This window comes from Pempheris klunzingeri, chromosome 9, assembly GCF_042242105.1.
Source record: "Pempheris klunzingeri isolate RE-2024b chromosome 9, fPemKlu1.hap1, whole genome shotgun sequence".
In the NCBI taxonomy this organism is placed as follows: Eukaryota; Metazoa; Chordata; class Actinopteri; order Acropomatiformes; family Pempheridae; genus Pempheris; species Pempheris klunzingeri.
This window is the reverse complement of record NC_092020.1, coordinates 2194290-2214103: the sequence shown is the minus strand read 5'-3', so window position 1 is coordinate 2214103 and position 19814 is coordinate 2194290. Positions and strand designations below refer to the sequence as shown.

The following is a 19814-nucleotide window of genomic DNA, read 5'->3' as shown; positions in this document are numbered from 1 at the left end:
ACTGAAGAGAAAGAGGAAAATTAGAAATGTCAATGTGCTGTAAATAATATCGTTACGAGGATTTCTGCGCTGTTGATCATGCCAGCATACTTTCTTGACTGCAGTGCTATTTATACCAAGAGTGTGCTGCTAGTAGAACCTTAATTCCAGGTAAGCATATTTCTAAATAGAACAGAGACAGAAAACGAGAGCAGAACAAACAGCTGGATGGACAGATAGCAACTTTGTCAAGAGAAGTGTTACAGAAAAACTGATGAAACACAAAACACGTCTTACTCTGTTTGAAACAAGATATGTGCAACATTGATGGCAACGCCAGTGACTTGTGCTAAGTTTGAGGAAGCGGATATCACTGATGCAAGATAATGTTATCCTTATTAAGAGAGATTTCCACAGAGTTTAATTAGGAAAGGATGACAGTGGGGTTTACTGGAAACACAGTGAGCCTGGAGGGAGAGACTGATACAAGTTTTGAATACCTGCTCTAATGTGCTAACAAACAAGCTGCTGCTAATGTCTAAATGCCAGCTACCATTAACCATCAAGTCGAAGAATGAATACAATTTGCTACTTGCATTCCTATGGTTTTACACCTAATACTATCCACACAGTGTTCTTTTCTTCCAGTGCTCTTTGCTTGAACTTGTCATGCTGCTACTTGATCTAGAACCCAAATCTAGTGGGTGGGGCAACAAAGACATTTCCTACAGTTATATTGCTCAAGAGCTGGATTGATGGGCACACTGGCTCTTTTGACGCTAATGCTGGCATCACAGGCCTGCCTCTACCCAGTGGACAAAGTGGTTATGGGCACGACAGCTGCAAAATGGCACTTTGCATCAGTTTAAAGAAGAGGGATGTGTCAGTGAGAAGACAATGAGGGGATTGCTCAACAGGATATCCAGCTTCTCCTCTCGTCTGCCCTGAGCAACTTGTTGAGATTGTAATTAATTTTTTTAATGCGTTTTACACTGCAACACGTCACGAGGCTTCTACTCATCTGTCGCCACTCACCTCATTATCTGTTTGTTCATGTGTTTTTAGTTTAACGTCATTTTAATAGAGGTGTCTTACATTCTTTAGAAGTAGTGGATCCAGATTGAGTGAGATTTGTTGAGTGAGAATGCACCTGACACAAGATTGTAGCCCTTCCAGTCAATATTTTATGACCTGGTGGAATTCAAGTTTGTTCAACTGAAAGCAGAAATTCACAGAAACAGAAATTCTTTGTCTCTGAAGCTCAGTGATTTCTTTTGCAAGTACAGAAATGTGGGATTCATATTCTAAAACAAAGACTGTCAACATGTTCTGGTTTTTAGGTACAGCATGTTTATTAGGCACAGCATAGCTGTTGCCACATTTACCACTGTATTTGATGACAAGTCTTCCTGGGTCAGAGCTACATAAATTACACATTACAACGCACAGGCAGATGCAGATAATGTTATACAGTATATTACAAATGGATCTTGTATATACACGCTGTCACACAAGCTTTTTTATGAAGAAAACATACTGCGTATGTGCTCACACAGGAAATCATGCAAGGCCTCCTATTGGTGTCGAATTGAAATGTCCAGGAGATTCTGGGAATGTTGTGCAAGGTTTCACAGATGTCATAAAAATATGAGCCAAGGTTAAACTTGTAGTTTGTTGCTAACAAACATTTCACAATGAAGTATGGGCAAAACTTCTCCGGCTGATTAGTGAATTTGGCACGCACAATCACCAAACAGCTTGGGAGTTGATAAAGCCAATTTTAATTACAACATTTTTAGCTGCACTGGTTGCACAGCGTGATGCATGTTCGACAGACTAGTAATGTGCAGGGGAGTCATGAGAAAAAGCCAGAGAGGAGATGGGAAGATTTTACTGCATTTTATTAATTAAATATTCATTTTTATTATCTGTTAGCAGCCATTACTGTTTACCTCTGTTTATAGCCAAATGGGTCTTGCAGATTCAAGCTCCCAGGAATCATGCTTCAGTTACTGTAGCTTGCTCTCCAGTTTCTCACTCAGTGCATTTGTTTTGCCTACTTCATGTAACCCATACAGAATAACATACAGAATGATGACCATAGGTTTTTGATATTACACTATAAATGACCCGCGTGAGCAACACACCTTCCTGGTAACCACGATGAACACTGTTAATATGACAGCTACAAATACTCCAATTATAAATATTTGTCCAAAGTGAACTTCCTGTGCTTCTGTGTGCAACAAACAGTGCCCTGAAGGGTTTTTCAGGTACCCTGTCATCGCCATGTTTCTGTCACCTGTAAAGCACACAGTGTCACTGATATCGGGCAGTTTTATCTTCAACTCATGTAGACTTGTCAGCCATTTACTGTCACAACAGTTAAAATGATTTCCGCTAATGTACATGAGATTGAGGTGGGCAGATAAGGCAAGAGTCAAAGAATTGTTTAAAGACACAAAATGATTATTTCTTATGTTAATTTCCCTCAGAGGAGAGCAGCTTAAACTGCTGGGCAACAAATCTAGACGGTTGTTAGATATGTCCAGCTGTGTTAACAGCGGCATGCAGGGTAAAGATAGATCAGAGCTGGTCATGTTTATTTCACTTACAATCAAGGACTGCAGAGTCCTTTCCACACCTTCTAATGCACCCACTTGCATGACCATATGTGGATTTCTAGCGAGGTTCAGAGAAACCAAAGAGTTTTTTTGAAATGTGTTTGGCTGAAGCTTTTCTATGTTGTTTTCTTTTAGATTGAGGTGTTTAAGAGTCCTTAACTGCCCAAAGACAACACAGGATGTGTTGGGATTTATTTGCTGTGTTGATTGAGAGCCACACGGTTTCATGGAATTGTCTTGCAGGTCTAACTTTTCTATTTGTGTGAGCGCACTGAGAAACAGCGGGGAAATATATCCAAGTCCATTGCTCTGCAGGTCAAGGTATTTTAAAGAGGGAAAGAAAAGCTGCCGGCGGAATCCTGATCCATTAATACTTCTAACATTCCAGATGATGTTTTGCAGACAGTTGTGACTGAAATTCAGAGTTTGTAAAGATGAGAGAAGGCTCAAAGTCTCCAGAGGGAAAGACCTGAAGTGGTTATAGCTCAGGTCAATATAAATCAGCGGCATCAGCCTCCAGTTTGAGTGTAGATTATTTTTTCTGACTGTTCTCTCCTTTATAATGTCACTATAAAGAGCATTGGCCTCTGATACCATTGTAGCCTCTGAATTTAAGGCGCCAATCATATTATTCTGTAAGTGAAGGTACCTCAAACGGCTCATTTTGGGAACAATTGGGAAATAAAGGAGTTTGTTGTGACTCAGGTCAAGAGTTTCCAGGCTGTATAACTGGTCATCCTCACGCGTAACAAAGAACTCAACTGAATTTCTACTGAGATTCAGATGTTTAATTTGATGTAATTTGAAATCACAGATATGTGCAAGGTTATTTTTGGCCAGGTTTAGTATCTCTAATTGCCTCAATGGTTCAAATGTCCCCTGCTCTATCACTGATATCAGATTGTCATCAATCGTGATGGACCTCAAACCTTTACTCTCCTTGAACAAGTTGTGTGACAGCCTTGTTATGGAGTTACCTGTGATCTTAAGCTGCTCAAGAGAGGATTTGTTTAGAAGGAAGAGTTCCACTGCACCGTAACTCAAACCGTTCATTGATATGTCCAAAGTCCTCAGTCTACTGACGGATTGGAGGGCTTTGCTGTTAATGCCAAGGTTGTTGTTCAGCGCATTTCTGGACAAATTCAACTCTTCAAGTTGAGCCAGGTTTTCAAAAGCCCCTTCGGAGATGAGATCCAGCTGGTTGGAGCTCAGGTCCAGCTGTTCCAAGTATGGATAAGCGAGTGTGTGCAACTGTCTGATGAAGTTATTGGACAGGTCCAGTCTTCTGAGTCTTGCATCCAAATCCAGAGGGACAGAATAGAGATTGTGGTTGTTCCAGGACTGCTCCTTGAAATGAAAGGACCATTAATCATAATAAAAGAGTCAACCATGGAAACCAGAATCAAACAACCTCAACAGTTTTCAAAAACCAGTAAACGTGCAACTTTATGGACTACAGCATTGCAATATCACACTCTTCAATTAGCATTTAAATGATCGCCTTGAGCCTACCTTTGGCTCATGATGTGGCAGTCCGGTTATGTAGAGGTCATGGCTGAGCGACCAGAGAAGTAGAAGATGAGAGAACATATGTCTGACCATCCTCCCCCTGCTGCTGTTTCTGCTGCTGTACCACCACTGTTGTCAGAGCTCATACACACACTCACACACACCCTCTTATAGCCATGCTTCATAAAAAAAAAAAGCAGAGAGAAAACAGCTGTGGACACCAGATAGGCATTGTGAATTCTATATTTAGACAATAAAGGCTTGACTACTGATACACCACAGCACCCTTTAATTTGAATAAAAACATTTTTTTTAGACAAAGATGGTCAAGTTTTTAATGTAATCAATTTTCCAGCTGCATGATTTCAAAATTAGTTTTGAATGCAAATACAAGTTGAGAATTCATAAATTGTTCTTTATCCTACTTTAATTTTACCATGAAACATTAAAATATAATGTTGGTGAGTTCGTGTCAACCAGGAAAACACCACCTGAGAGATATAAATTCATTCCTGTTTGTTCCTGACATAGTCTTAGGAAAACGGAAACCGTTCTAAAATAGACGAGAGGAACAAATAATCAGACAGTGTGGAGGTGGAGCTGTAGGGAAGCCCCCAGCAAAGTATAAAGAGACATGCAAAAATAGACTGATGAAAGGAGGTGGTAGCACACAGACACAATGCTAGGAGACAGGCCCAGGTGGACTATGTGTGTGTGTGGGGGGGGATCACTCTGCTACTTTAAAGCTATAGGATATTAAAAGTAAAGTCTTCAAAGGGCTGACAGATGAGATGGGCAGTTCATGTAGAAAGTTCATGCATTTTCCTGAGGTTCACGACAGGTCCCATCATTTTTCCTGCTGCTGTCACTCAGTCCTTTATCAGCATCCCCTCACACAGCTCAGCTCAGTTTCCTGCATCCTGCAACAATGAGCTGCATATGTGTCGTCTTGTTTCAGTTTAGCTGTATGACACCAAAAAAGGTTGACTCTGGGTCCATAGAGATGAGTGCTTGGGGCCGGTCCGGTATCACCAGCTCTAGCTCATCGCCCTGACGCAGCTGCACTGTGCCTGTGACAGAGGACACGGGAAGGAGACACAAGATGGGTGAAATTAAAGAAATGAAAGGAAAAAACTGACATAATGTCTCCTCATAAGCTTCAGTGCTTCTTGGCGTAGACTCTGCAAGTCTCCGGAGCTGTTCTGGACACCACTCTGATAAAACATTTTCCCTCATTTGCTGTTTTGGGAAAATTGTGAAAACGCTGCTACAGTCAAAGAAAATGGTTCAACGTTTTGAGAAATACACACAAATTCGCTTTATTGCCCCAAAGCTGCCCAGTGATGCCTGTTTGTAAATATGAAGCTGGTTAGCTTAGTTTAGCACAAAGAGTGGAAACCGAGGGAAACTGCTAGCCTTGATCTGAGGAAAGGTAACAAAATCCTCTTCCTAGCAGCACCTCTAATGTCCACAACATTAACACATAATACGTCATATGTTTAAACTGTGCAAGATCCAAACTGTAAAAATGCTGTTATGCTGTAAAGGAGAGGGGGGGGTGGGGGTGTGGGGGGGTGGAGATTGTGTGCCTGACTATTTCTTGGCAGGAAGCAGTCTGGCAACCTCAGGCTCCAGAAAGTCACCACTCCCAGCCAAGAAATAGGCGATCGCTGGGTACATAACCACAACAATAACCGACACTTTGGTGTAAATTAATCAAAATAACCATAAAAGAAGCAGTGGGCAAATTTAGTTGTTGGTCTGTGTGCTAACAAGTTAAGCTAACTTGGCTGTAGCTTCACATTTACAGTGCAGACCATGGCGCTGACATGAGAATGGCATCAATCTTTTCATTTAACTCTTGGCAAGAAAGCGAATAAGCCTGTTTCACAAAATGTTGAACATGCCTTTAAGCGGCCGCACAGTAGTGCTTCACTGACCTGCAGTGTAGCATGTGTTGGCTGCGTCAGAGATCTGTTTCAGGCAACACAAGAGCTCTCTTGATGCCGTCCCTGATTTAGTGGAACCCCAACTTCGAATAATATGACCCATAACTGTGCCTGGGCTCTCGAACAAGACCTGTGAATCAAGCAGAACACTAGCAAAATACTTGGAACAAATCAGATGTAATATCAACTTAGTTATGCTTAAATTAAAGTGACACAATACTTGTCCAAACACCAAGTAATAACCATCTTCTTGGACAGCAATTCTGTTTTCCTTTCGTGAAATTGCATTTCCTTGCTGTGCAGAAACAGTCCAAGGGATCACAGTTATATTTCCTACGGGAGAGGGAAAGATACACTTATTCAAAATAATGGCATACGGTGCTACGCTGAAGCCAAAAACTTGAATTTAGTTTTACCTCTTATGTCGGGCTGTTTGTTACTGTTAGCTGTTAACTGGAGGAATGATGTTGGAGCTGGCAAGAGGAGGAAATAAACATACTTTCATTTTATTAACTTAGCATATACCGTTTATGGTCTCACTACCAGATTAGACCGTGACTAATGTGCACATTTTCAGTGCTCAGCTCCAACCCACCTCTGCAGCTGCCCTGTTCCCGTTTTACTCTCCTAGAAGACATCTTCAGAGAACTCTGAGCCTTTTGCAAAGTACTTGGCTTTATGTCCTAAGAGAAAACAAAGCATTAGGAGCAAATTTATTATTGCAGTGCTATCTGAATACTCACTAATGACATAAATCTCAGTAGTACAATGTCCAAGATGACTCCATCCTGCATAATCAGTGACATACCTCCCTTGTTTTAGACATCTTGGCCATTTTCCCATTGACTCCCTCAGAACGTGGCTGATTTAATTGTAGAATTATGTCCCCTTGGAGTTTGCGAAAATCATTTTTTAAAACACTGGCTCTGTGCACCAGGAAAAGACTAAGACAAAACATAAGTGCCGTTAGTGATAATAAAGCATTGTAAAGCATTGTGAGACTAGTGAGACGGACTGGATGTCCTCAAGTTACTCATATGGGTGAGGTCACACATCAGTTAACCCCGGAAACCTAAATGTGCAGTTTCAAAATTTGTTTCTAAATGAGGAACTATCTTCTCTCTGCCTCTCAACATGGAACTCATTTAGATTGTATGAAGATTACAGCCAAATCTGCAGTGTATTGTGAAACTTGCAGTCAAAGTATAAGCCACATTTTAATAAAGACAAAGCTCTCACTCAGAGAACATCATTTGTTCTCCTCAGTACTCTTGCCAGCAGAGTCCGATCTGAAAGAGAGGTTTTAACCTTTTAAATCAATACCACCCGCCGCACAAACACAAAAGACAGACAAATGCGTTTAGACAGAAAATGAAACATTTTTAATCCATCAATCAACTCGATTTACAAAAGTATATCCCATTTTATATACAATATGTACAGAGACGTATAAACAACTATCATTTCTCCACATGGATTCATTCACACGGTAACTAAACAATAGCACTGTAACAAAACATATCACTGATATTCTGCAGGGATGCTGTAGTGCAAATGTGCGCAAAATATATAGTGCTGTTGCTCTGTGAATACCTTATAACTCCAGTTTTAATGGATTTTTCTCAGCTAGATACCTTTTTATACTTGCTTTGAACATTTATGATCTTTTCATTTTTATAACCCAGGGGCATATGGAGCTTTAAACCCTTTTGTTAAACCACTTACTTATAACTGTTAATATAATTGAATTAATTAAAAAGGCCAAGAATACAAACTGCAAATATAACGTTTTGAATAGCTGGTGTTTTTGGAGATACAAGATTATCATTCAACAGCACTTAACAATATGTAAATATTAAGTAAATGTCAGCGCAGTGTCCTTCCTTGTTATAAAGAGAGATACTGTCTGTGTTGACACAAAATGGTGACTATAAATAGGAACTGTTGTTTGATGAGGACATTTGGCTCATCAAGGCTGATCTCTTTGCACAGAATCAACGTGGGGGTGGAAGCATAGCAGTCTATCTTGTCCTCTTTGACACAGAACTGTGGGGTGAGCAAAAGTCACCCACGTGGCTTCCTTGACTTTAATAATCCGGAGGGTTTCCTTTAAACGGGGGCAAGACTTGGGCTGGAAGCCGCTCGCTACTGATTCGACAGTCGTGAGCAACTTCCCATTTCTGCAGAGGGCTGGGTGTTGTGTAGTTATCAGTTCTGTCCAGCAGATGGAGCCTCTCCGAGTCTGACGCTTCCCAGGAAGGTGGTGTGGTTGGTCATGCTGATGAGCGTGTCCTCATACACTATGCGTATGGAGATCCTCTGGCCGGCGCGGAGCAGGCTCACCCCAGCCGTGTAGCAGGTGTTGAACTTGCGCTGGCCCGTCTCGATGCTGCATGTGCAGCGGAGGAACGGGTTGGAGTCTACCATCACCTCATAGCTGGCAATGTCGGTGAAGTTGAGGTAGTACACCTGGTGGAGAGGGGAGACATAAAATTCACAAAAGACTGAGAGGGGTAGTCAAAACAAGCCCATATGATATTTAAGAGCCTATTAAAGCTGAAACAGCTGGAATATCAGAGTAGCCAACAATGGTTTGAGTTATAGATGTTCACATTTAGCCATAGGGGGAGGGAAAAGAAATAACATAGGATATAACTCAAACATTTATCCATAAGCAAAGCAAGCAGGCTTTTAAGCTTAACTACACAGCAACTGCCTGTTCTTTTGACTTTGAACTATAAATTATAAGAGTTACGTCAAGGACCGTACTCACTTCTACCTGACTATATATGAAGTAGACACCGTCCAGCAGCACCTCTAGCTCTCCAGAGCGAGAGTGCATTTTAAACACGCGGTGATGGATGGACACCATCTTCCAGTTCCTAAGGATGCCTTCAGACAGATCTAAACATGTCACAACAAACAAACAAGAGGCAAACAGTCAACATAAACAGCTGTCAGCGGTGTTTAACTACAACCAGAGCTCGGCACGACAGAAAATATAAACCTGCTAATGATGCTTACACTCCTTTTGCTCTGAGAAAGTCATGCAGGATAACCTGAATCTGCCTAGCAGCAGAATGCAAGGCTTCTGCTCTTGACCCGAGTTAACACGGGCCTGACTTATAATATAAGCTTATAACTGTACTCTAATCCTATAACAGCTATGGGATTACTTAAGGGTTACTGTAATCTTTTAGTAAATATTAGTAGAACGATTTAGCCCTCTAAACCAGAAAATGTTAAAAGGCTCTGTAGGTGATTGTAAACTTTCAATATGGTGATCAAAAACATTTTTAAATCTGCTGAATGGTGACAATTTTCTGTGTTGTAAATCTGTGGTTTACCATGCATGTGTCTGACAAAGGGCACTGCCAAGGATTAAGCATGTTTACTGCCTTGTGTCAAACACAGTGGTGTAGCTATGACTGGGAACAGACAGAAACCCACCTTCTCTCACTTGGATGGTTGTCTCCTGCCCCTGCAAATGAACCACTGCAGGCTGAAAAACAAAAGAACAGGTCTCTGGTGACTAATCTGGACACACGGTAAAACAAGAGAGCAGCTGTATTAATCAGAGATTTTGTGTGGGATAAAATTTTATTTCAATAGGTGACACACTCTACCTGGAATTCCTTTGTTTTCGTCTTATCGGGAACCCCTGCAACAACAAGAGCGAGAGAGACATGATAAAATAAGAGAGGGACATGATAAAAGTCTAGCTTTCAACACTGCTGAGGACCAAAGAAGAGATGAGAATTAAAGGAAAACAAACACTGACATAGTTTAAAGATAGATCACCGCTATCCCACACTATGTTTGACATCCTGCATCAGAAACTCTCACTCTGAAGGCAATGAGTTCATCAATTTTGACAACTTGAGCCCCCTTTTAGTGTGGGAACGGGTCCACAGTTGGGAAAATACTGTAATCTAAGAACAAATCTCTGAACTCGTGTTTTTCGGGTCCTCTGGCTTGAGTCTCGACTATCTCAGCGTGTTATCGTGTCATTTCTACTTTGAGTTTTTATACCTGCTGTACCTTGAGTTCCTGGAGGTCCCTGTGGCCCGGGGGGTCCAGGGGGTCCTGCAGGCCCTACAGCGTTGTTTCCGGGAATACCGGGGATTCCAGGGATGCCCGGTGGCCCCTGTGGGCCCGGGGGACCTGGGGGACCAGGGGGGCCCGGCACTAACTTTCTTTTCCCTGTAAAGAGAGGAAAATAAGAACTGGTTAGCAAACTAAGAAAATGAGAAATGAAAATGAGGTTATTCGTTCATATTCAATTTTATTAATGTAACTTGAAAACACAAATTTGCATCCAAAGGCTTTACAGCCTGTAAATCATCTGCACAGACTGTAAATCCTGATACGAAAGGGGCAGGAATGAGGTCCCTGACAGACAGAATCAAATATTGAAAGCTTGTCATTCACTCTAAGCCAACAAGGCTGTTGGACTTTGGATGACATCTCAGGGATACTTCCAGAAAGAAGCCAGCAGTCTAATCAATGACCAGGATAACCCAAAAGCAGGCTGAATTATGCATTACCTTTTCTCTTCTCTTTCCTTTTTTCCTTCCTAGTTGATTCTGTAAGAAACAAAAACAGTGTGATTAAGCTTGAAATGGTCTCCTGAACAATTATCATCTCAGATAACATCTCGAGTATCCAGCTCATTCCGTGTAGGTATCCTAAATAGGCTAAAATAACAGATTCAGATGTTCGACACTGAACACTGGAGTGGAGGTATGTCAGTCTGTGGTATCTTCTAGTGTAGTAATTTGTAAGTGTGGTTTCACCTCCTCTGTATGAACAAGTGCCTTAAGCATTCACAGGCAGTGGAACTGGAGAAGATCATTAGAGAGATACTTTATCCTGCCAAAATCCTTTTCTTTGAATTAAGCCCAGATGGAGAATGCAGATGAAAGTGTGTCTACATGTGTGTGTGTGTGTGTGTGCGCATATGTTTGTGTGTGTGTGTCTCCCCTTTACAACCATGTGTCTGTCTGTGTGTGTGCGTGCCTGGATGTTGGTGGGGCATCCATGTCAGTGCTTGAAAGACAAAATGCACTTAGTTCGCATCTGCGTGTGTGTGTGTATGCTGTGTGCAGCTGAAGAATCCTTTTCAAAAAGCCGTCTCGCTGCTCTTGTGTTTACCATGTCATTACAACTACAAAGGCCATTTAACCTTAAAACCTCACAGTTTGAGTCCCCCTCAAACATATGGCCAGTGTTTCTCCTCTGGCTAAATGACTGGATGCATCCGCATAGATTTCTCTTAACGAGCAGCCCTATCTGGAATCTGGTGCCCGTTAGGAGTGCCCAGAACGCACACATACGCACACACGTGCAAACACGGGACACACACACACACACACACACACACACACACACACATCTAAGGCTGAGATTACAAAAGCCTTTGTCTGTGCGCTGAGAGCAGAGGAGACCTGGGAATGATTAGTGTTTAGAGGCTCGGGACTTTACTGATTTATGTAGAAAGTCTCAAAGGTGAGTTTTTTCTTCTAATTTAAACACAATCACTAAACTTCCCCCCAAGTATTCAGTGTCACGCCACAGACATTGGAATGCCTTGTGATCATGCTGCACTTGTTGCTCTCAGACATGAAACTTCAAAGGCTTCGCTTTTTTATTTGCATAGCTCACATTCTAAACAAAAACTACAAAAGCAAAATCAGACATATTGGCCATATGGTTTTCTGTGGAGCTATTGATTACGATAAATCAATTTGGTGGAATTAATGAAAGCCATCAAAGTCTCAGATGATAACCTCTTTCAGAGAGGGCCACCTGGTTCCGTGAAATGACTGCATACTCTACAAAGTGATTTATTATTTTTTTTTGTCTTGTTTTCTGATGGCTCTGACCTGACCGATAACACAGTTGGATTCCAAATCCTAGATCTACTTAGCTCACTGATACAAAAGATATTTCGGGGATCTGATATTATTTCGAGACGGGGGAAATCAACGCAGGCCTCGCTGTCTGTTTCAAATTGGTGAAACCCTCCCAAACTCCTTGTTGTCCTTGTTTGCTATCCAAGTAATAATCAATCCCATTCCATTTAATCTCTTGCTCTATAAACTCAGCAACATTATGTGGTGGAGTTGCTCTGTTAAGTGAGCGCAAAGCAGTAAAAAATCAATTCCACAAAAAGTGAGAAACCATTAACAAACGGTTTTCATGGAAAGCCGATCATTTACACTGTGCTGACCCCTCCCAAACAAACAAGAATTAGAGAAACCATAGCTCTGCAGTTGACCAGGCCGTTGCCAAGAACATATCCAGAAAACAGACTGACGCAGGTGCACCAGAGAGCAATGGTTTGTAAGCTAAAGTGTCGGCATACAGCGTCTGTACCAAGGTGTAAAGACAAAAAGACAGAGGTAATAAATGATAATAAATAAAATAAATTTTAAAAAAAACAAAAAACATGCCTGTTTCTGGCTGCTTGCCGGGACTCCTTTTCGCTCGCTGAGTTATGCCCCTGTGGTCCTCTGTGGCGTGGAAGTCGCTATTTCTGTGCAGTAACTTCTCCTGGTGGAAAACAAAAGGATAATATTAATGGAAAATTCATATAGCAGAGAATTCAAGAGGGCCCACTGCTCTGTACACAGAGACTCTCCTCAGAATATCAATACCAGCCAAGACCACCTCATATTAATTCCGTGAAGCAAACAAAAGGGATGAGTGATACAAGGTTTTGAGAGCGAAACCCATGTTACAAGTGGCCTTTCTATTCTTGGGGTATAATGTTTGCACAGAGACAACTTGGGGCATTTGAAAAGATGTGAGACACTGTCAGCCAGCTTATTCATTTGTGGCCAAGTCATTGTCTGTCCCATTGGGGCTGTAACCTATCCTGTAACTCAAGTCACTTTTGTCTGTGTTTCTGCCGTTTGAGACAGTCACCTGGACACGACTGCTCTAAAATTCACCTTTTTATACAAAAGGGGGACATGAATTGCGGTTAATTTGAGAGCAATACCCATTCATATGGCACCTGGTCCCAGCCCTATTCAGAGGTAGCATGAATAAGCTTAAAAAAAAAATGGAGTGATAGAAAAGGATCTGATGGAGCTGGTCTGAGCTCATCCCTAAAAACAGGAAAAGCTATGCTACAGCGGCGGGGTGTTCCCATGGGCGAGTGAGTTGCGGGACAAACCGCATGCCTGTGTTCTTATGTGACTGGTTCTGGTCGACCTACATTCACATGAACTCTGTAGGACGTGTTGACCTGACTGTAACACACTCAAGACATGACCAGCTCTGACAGTGAACAAAACAAAAAAAGGTTTCGTGCTAAGGATTCAGAGTTTAAAAAGCGCAGATTGTTCAAAGTCGCCTTCAGTTAGAACAGCCAGTTTGTGATCACATCTTTGGAGTCATCCCAGAATCCGATAGACAAAGAAACTCAGCACTGGAAACACAACAAGACCACCCAAAGCCTTCTTTTTGTTGAGCCTTGAAATATACGAGATCACTTTCGGTCACACTTTGAAGTGTCAGCATAAATAACGGTAAAAGCACAAGATAAAGGCGCTCATTGGCTGAGGACAGACAATCAGACAACTTGTATTTGTGCTGGACATCTGCTTAGAGTTTGGATAACTGACATCTCCAAAGCAGCGACACGTGCAGCACCTTAGTACGGATCAAAAGATAATAAATAATGATGTCTCTTATTTTTACTGCTGGGAATGAATCAGACAAGCTTACTGACAGACACTTTGACCTCTCTTTTCCCATGGGGGCCTATCCCAGTTGGGTACGAGATGACATATTCCACGTTTCCATCTGCGCCGCTCGAGTAAACATAGTTGTTAAAACCCCCGACGGCAAGAAATCTCCTTCTCCTGAAAGCAGCGTGAACTCCCAGTGCCTCTTTGTGTGGTTTTCAAGCCGAGCCACTGAACGACCATAAGAAGACCGACAAGAAAAGTTATGTTTCGAGTTTCTTCTATACCTCGCCTCAGATGTGGGAACCCCTCCCTGCGGAGAGGGATGAGCTGTATCATGTCAAACACCCCCCGCCGGCTGTGTTGGGCAAGCTCAAAGTAGTTAAAGTCTACATCCCTGACCAGCTGCCAGCCATGTCTGACCTTATAAGCACGGGAATTCCAGCCTGATGGAGGAGTATGTGTTGGAATGGTTTATCGACACACAGACCTCCAGATGTTCCCGCGAGCACCGACGCTTGCTGTTCATTTGGTGCGCAGGTGTCTCCACATCTCCTCTCCAGCTGTTGGCATATAAGGGGCTTTTACCTCTCAAAGGATTCTGGGTGTATGTTCAGGCATATGGCATTACACTTTCGTCTGTTCTGACAGCCAAACATGATTCAACAGCCAATTTCTGGCCCGAGATTAAGCTCCAGCACAACGACAAAAAACAAACAAGCAATCTGCTAGGCTACTACCAAACTGGTGCGGCTGGTGTTTTAGATGAAGGCGTCGGAGGGATTTAACTTATCCCATCATACGACGATGAGAAATGGTTTTGCGCCCTTGTTTGCTTCATTTCACTTCATTACAACATTTACAGCCTTCATACCCTTCAAAGGCACGCACTTACAGTAAATCAGGATGACAATGTGTTGGTATGTATGCCAAGTGCCAACTATTGAGTAAACCATTCTTTTTCGGCGCAAGGGAAAAAATGCTATTAATTAGAGGGCTTTCAAATCTTCAAAGCGTGGGGGGTGCTGTTGCACGCAGAGGACGCGATTCCCTGTTGCTCCGTGAGGATATGACTAAAATTCAGTCACCCCAGGGATGTGTAATTTAGTGATCACAAGACTTTTTGCCCTATTAACACTTACTATTACAACGGCTTGCATCTCTACACATTTCTGCGCTTACACTACCGAAACTCCCCGGCATCCAGAGCCTTTCACGCCGTCTATGAAAATAAACTGCTACAGCTTGAGTGTTTGTTGACCACTGCCGTTTCCAAGCACACACACTTCTCCACAAAGACAGACGTTCTGGTCGCCGCAACGCCTCTAAATCTCGGACCAGCGCTGACAATTACTCCAAATTGCGGTTGGGAATGTGAGGTTACATAGCTGAGGAGGTGAAACTCAGGGCTGGTGGCTGTGGGTGCCAGATGCAGCCTGGGTGCCCATCACTGCCGCACAGGCATAACTAATTTTAATGGCAGGCATACTGCTGAAGGCTCATAACACTCCTGTGATTCACACCCCTGGATGGAAAAATGACAGCGTTTTCCCCCCTAAATATCACACAAAAGGAGTGTCCTTACCTCAGCTAATATCAGACGCTGCTCTCTGGAAGGCCATGTGTTTTAAAGCACAACTTGGGTAATTTAATAACAGTATCCATAGATTGTCATCTAAAAAGGCTGCGCAGCTCAACCTAAGGGAAATGATGCCTGTCAGCATCCTATCACAGTTCAGATTGTTGCAACACTGCTGGCTTCTAGCTGAATGCCGTCTATGCCTTGAGAATTTATTGTTTTGGTAGATGTTTGTGACTCTGGACTTAATCTTTAATGGGCGTCTACGCCATCCATCTGTCAAGACAATTCAGGCTTATATGGAAAAGATTCCAGCCTTATATCTGATGTTTCGACCTCCTCTGCCTTGTACTTTCATGACACTCGTGTCCATAATGATTAATTCCCGACATGGAGGCTCGCCTTATAAGCACACATGATACTGCTGTTTTAACTAATCACGCGCTGGTCACAATTAAAGTCGATGTGGGTGACAGCCCACCCTGGTGCCCCAGAGCTTGTATGCTGCTGAGGACTTTGTGTCCCATCAAACTGAGTTTTTTAATAGCCGTTAACTAGACTCCAGATGTTTCAGCATCTGTTCTCTGCGATACTTTGAAGCCATACATCAGAGGAGAAAATTATTTCATATAATGGTAATAAGACAAGTGTTAGGCAAGAATAAAACACTATCTGAGCTAACACAATTAACTGTTCCATGGATTGACTTTTATTATGTTTCGCTCACTGAGGTCAGGTGAATGAGGGTCACGCTGGCTGTGTGTGACACTTGCTCTTGCTCCGTAATGCCCCGCAATACACTCGTGCTTCAGAGCTGAGAGCTACGCACACTCGGGAGGGGCTTTTTACTGTTGGGAACAGTGCAGATCTGCTGGACAGCTGGGATTTACTGCCTTGCTCAAGGGCATACCAACTGTGACTGTTGAAGGGAAGGCTGTTTGTTCACTTCCTAGGCCCGGATCATAAATGACCAGATCATCTGCTTTCATTAAGAAACAACTTGATGGATATGAAAAAGTGTGAGATTTAAGTAGTATGTAATTAACTTCACCAACAAAAGTCTCACCATATTAGTGCTCTGAAGATAACCATAACCCTTTCAAGCACCAGTTTAGACTGAAAAACAATGTTTCTGTTTTGGCATTTACATTCGAATAAATATAAAACAAAACTTTATACACACGGATCTAGATGGGCTCAAACTGTGGTTTGCCTCATTTTTCGTCCCATCACCCTGCATCCCAAGTTACAAGCAGTCCCTCCTCTGTTCACAGTACATGTCCTGTAGTACATGTAGTTACAGCTTATATATCCCCGATCCTTATCCGCTGTAATAGCCACAATCACTTTCTTCAGATTATGTGTGGATCTATAAATTCTACCAATTCTCAGCACACAACACCTGGCCTTAATAGATCGATGGATTCTTTCTTTTTTTTTTTTCAGTGAAAGGCTATGAAATAAGTGACAAGTGGTGGCGTAAGAAGATGCATTCAAATGTGACCACACTTGAAACATACAACATAATATTACTACATTAAAACTACTTTTACAGCCAGAATGAACACAGGATGGTGTTTTCTGTTCATAATCAAACTTGAGTGTTGAAACGAGAAAAGATGTTCACGTCTTAAACCTGACGTGTCGTTTTCCAGCGTTTTTTTTTTTCCCCCCCAATATGAAAAGAACCGTTATTATCAGTGTACCATCAGCAAAACGTTTCCTTCCCCCATTCTGTTTGACTCATGAAGCCCCTAAAAAAGATGATAATACCATAAAAATTATAGATTTCCACTGTTTACCAAGGTTAACTTATGTTTGACACTGACCCGGCTGCTTGAAAACTATCTGACATGCAATAAATTTGGTGCGCAAAGCTGTTGTAACACGATGAGGAGCCACAACACTTGTCTCTTCCAGAGTACATCACAAAAGCGGCGCGGACTATGTCCAGCTTAACAGAGGCTGACAAACTGGTCCTTTGATAATGACAGAACCTCATGTTTGTTATGTCAGATGTATGTCTGTGTGGTATATATATATATATTTGTACCTACACCTGATTGCCTTTGCATTTCTTTGTTTTTTACGAAGACTTGCCATGTTCTGTTGCACTTGTCTGTATACCTGCACATCACATCGAATTTCACTGAGGCTGCTGAAAGTGCCTTTGATGAGGACTTGTGTGAAAAATCCAATAAACAATTTTTAGCTCGACAAAAAAGACTCTTCAAAGGAAATGCTCGAAAAGCTAACAAGTGCGGCCGCTGCGTCCAAATGCCACATGCTCCCGTTTCTCCAACTATGTAAACTGTGGGATGTGTAATCAGAGTTGTTTAATGCAGACATCTGGCATGGACAGCATCACAGCGCTGTTAAATATTTACAGCTGGGCCACAGTCTTTCACCTCATGAAGCGTCACCATCTGGGTTGAATACCAGGCCCATCTCACTCAGCTTTAACCAGGGAAACCAAACTAAAATAGGCTTAGCAAAGGACGCACCGAGGACTAAACGAGTAGGCTGAGCTTCTCACTTGTGAGAGGAAAATGTTACAGAGCAAACCCCTAAAGCAGCAACTGATGCAGATAATCTTTCCTACAGAGAAATAAGTGCCTCCATCCCGAATAACTTGAACTCCTCCGGGTGACTATCAAGTTGACCGTTCAGCACAACTAAATGTCCGGCCAATGCCCCACACAGAGGATCATTTTCTCTGTAATAACGTTACACAACTGGTGACACATGAGCTAATTGAGCGAGCAATGCAAAGTTGAGACCTACACTCGGTCCCTTTGTACTGATGAAATTAGGGGAGTGTGTGGTGGTGGCTGAGGTTGAGGTGGTGGTGGTGGTTGGGAGGGGAGAAGGGAGGGAGGGAGGCAGGGGGGGGGGTTGACTGTTGCCAAAGCCACAGACAACACAATGAACATTCAATCAGCCCGCTGCTGAGAACGCATGTGAGACCAGGCTGGCTCGGCTCCAAGTACCAACTGCCCCATCTAAGTCCTGATGAATTTACATCAGCCCTTGGGCTTTGCACCTGCTGGTGATCCAGTTAATTTTCCGTCCACCTGCTCCAGCACACTGACTGACCCCTCTGTGTGAATCCAGCTGGGCAGGCTGCCTAAGCTTTGAGCATCAACCTCTGTCTGTTTGGGGAGGGGGGGGGAGACAAATTGGGTTAAATGTGGTTTGATTAAGGACAAATGAAAAGCCAACTCTGAAGTAAAGGAGTTTAACCATTGGTGCTTTCTTGTTTTGTGAAGGCAACATTTGGGCCATACCTCTCTTGACTTCCTTGATGTGCCCCCCCCCTCCCATCCTTGGATGTGTTTACCTGAACAGGAGACTTTGGCCAGGTGACAGACGTAAAGCTTATACGTTCGTGCATCTTTGTCCAAAAGAGGCTGAATCACGCACACGGGAGCGCTGATTCAAAACATATCTGTCTGAAAACCGAGCTGGCAAAACTCCGTGACAGGCTACTGTAAAAGAAGTTGCCCAGAAACATGCCATGACAGAGCGCAGACACTGAACCTGACACCGCGGTGCGGGAACAGGAGGACTGAACGGAGGTGAATGAACACGAACAGCCTCCGTGCGAGGAATGAAAACAATGCGCCTTGAATGAGCTGGATCTTCAATTAGCTTTTTTTTTTAACACACTTTATTTTTATTTATTTATTATTATTTTTTTACCTCATGAGCCTCTCCGCTGCGGCTGCTGCCAGACTCCAGCCTGGGGTGTCCGGGGGAGAGCACCGCCGCCGGGTCAGCCAGGTCACTGCCCGCAAGTGTCAACATGGAGTCCCGCTTCTGGTGGATAATTTCCCTTTTGACCTCGGACCGCAGATCCAAATAGCAGACGAGGGTGACAGCGTGCAGGCACAGCGACAGCAGGAATAATCCCAGGAAGACCACACTGCCGCTCCGACCCCTGCACTTCTTGCTGCACGTGCAGGGAGCCGCTCTGGGCATCACTTTGTCCGGGAAATCCTCCGCGGATGAACCATCGCATGCCATCGTCGGACCGAGCGCGAGCCAGATGCTCTTTATCTCGGCATAATCGGCTCGTTCGTCTCGCGCGGGGCCGCGGCTGCTCATTAACGCGGAGCCTCACTCATAGGTGCAGCGGCGGCGGCAGGTCGCTGCAAACTTCCTCCAGTATCTGTAGTAACAATGGAGACCCGCCCACCTGCGCTGCGATTGGCCGAAGACAATTACGAACCCGGACAAGGTTGCAGTGAGGAGGGGAGGGGGGGCTGGATGCACCAGGCGCTGTAGTGCAGCGACACCTAATGGACGAAGTGAGCACCTGCAGCTCCTGCAGAGATCATGACAGCTAGATGATGTTGGAGGGGAGCTCCCCTCTTTCTGTCTGTCTGTCTGTCTGTCTGTCTGTCTGTCTGTTTGTTGTTCATACTTTTGCGTGATTGTTCCTCAGCACGTTTTACGACCCTCTTCGGTGATTTAT

The 19814-nt window shown here is 43.2% G+C and overlaps 2 protein-coding genes and 1 pseudogene across 4 annotated transcripts; all 3 read right to left on the bottom strand.

Annotated features, from left to right (window-relative positions):
* Positions 1-1360: 1360 nt before the first annotated feature.
* LOC139207734 (transforming growth factor beta activator LRRC32-like) lies at positions 1361-4393 on the bottom strand. The gene is made up of 2 exons (XM_070837489.1): positions 4116-4393; positions 1361-3950 (listed from the first exon to the last, which is right to left on the bottom strand). The coding sequence occupies exons 1-2, from the start codon at positions 4203-4205 to the stop codon at positions 2094-2096; spliced, it is 1947 nt and encodes a 648-aa protein (XP_070693590.1). The 5' UTR covers positions 4206-4393; the 3' UTR covers positions 1361-2093.
* A 40-nt stretch (positions 4394-4433) lies between these two features.
* On the bottom strand, positions 4434-7116 carry LOC139207735 (tumor necrosis factor ligand superfamily member 13B-like; annotated as a pseudogene).
* A 721-nt stretch (positions 7117-7837) lies between these two features.
* eda (ectodysplasin A) lies at positions 7838-19498 on the bottom strand. 3 transcript variants are annotated; one of them, XM_070837082.1, is made up of 8 exons: positions 19040-19498; positions 12517-12616; positions 10609-10647; positions 10094-10264; positions 9688-9722; positions 9512-9563; positions 8835-8965; positions 7838-8530 (listed from the first exon to the last, which is right to left on the bottom strand). In XM_070837082.1, exons 1-8 carry the CDS (start codon positions 19442-19444, stop codon positions 8270-8272), a joined length of 1194 nt encoding a protein of 397 aa, XP_070693183.1. In that variant the 5' UTR covers positions 19445-19498; the 3' UTR covers positions 7838-8269. The 3 variants fall into 3 exon arrangements, with proteins under 3 accessions (XP_070693183.1, XP_070693184.1, XP_070693185.1); XM_070837083.1 differs by having other exon boundaries at positions 8841-8965; XM_070837084.1 differs by having other exon boundaries at positions 10103-10264.
* Positions 19499-19814: the final 316 nt, after the last annotated feature.

Excerpts from the sequence above, each read along its gene's own strand:
- LOC139207734 (XM_070837489.1), bottom strand. The coding sequence starts at position 4,205 with ATGGTCAGACATATGTTCTCTCATCTTCTACTTCTCTGGTCGCTCAGC. Across the intron at positions 3,951-4,115 it reads TGCCACATCATGAGCCAAAG|GAGCAGTCCTGGAACAACCA; the intron begins GTAGGCTCAAGG and ends TTTCATTTCAAG.
- eda (XM_070837082.1), bottom strand. The coding sequence starts at position 19,444 with ATGAGCAGCCGCGGCCCCGCGCGAGACGAACGAGCCGATTATGCCGAG. Across the intron at positions 10,648-12,516 it reads CGGCAAGCAGCCAGAAACAG|AATCAACTAGGAAGGAAAAA; the intron begins GCATGTTTTTTG and ends TGTTTCTTACAG. Across the intron at positions 8,531-8,834 it reads TCATATATAGTCAGGTAGAA|GTGTACTACCTCAACTTCAC; the intron begins GTGAGTACGGTC and ends CCTCTCCACCAG.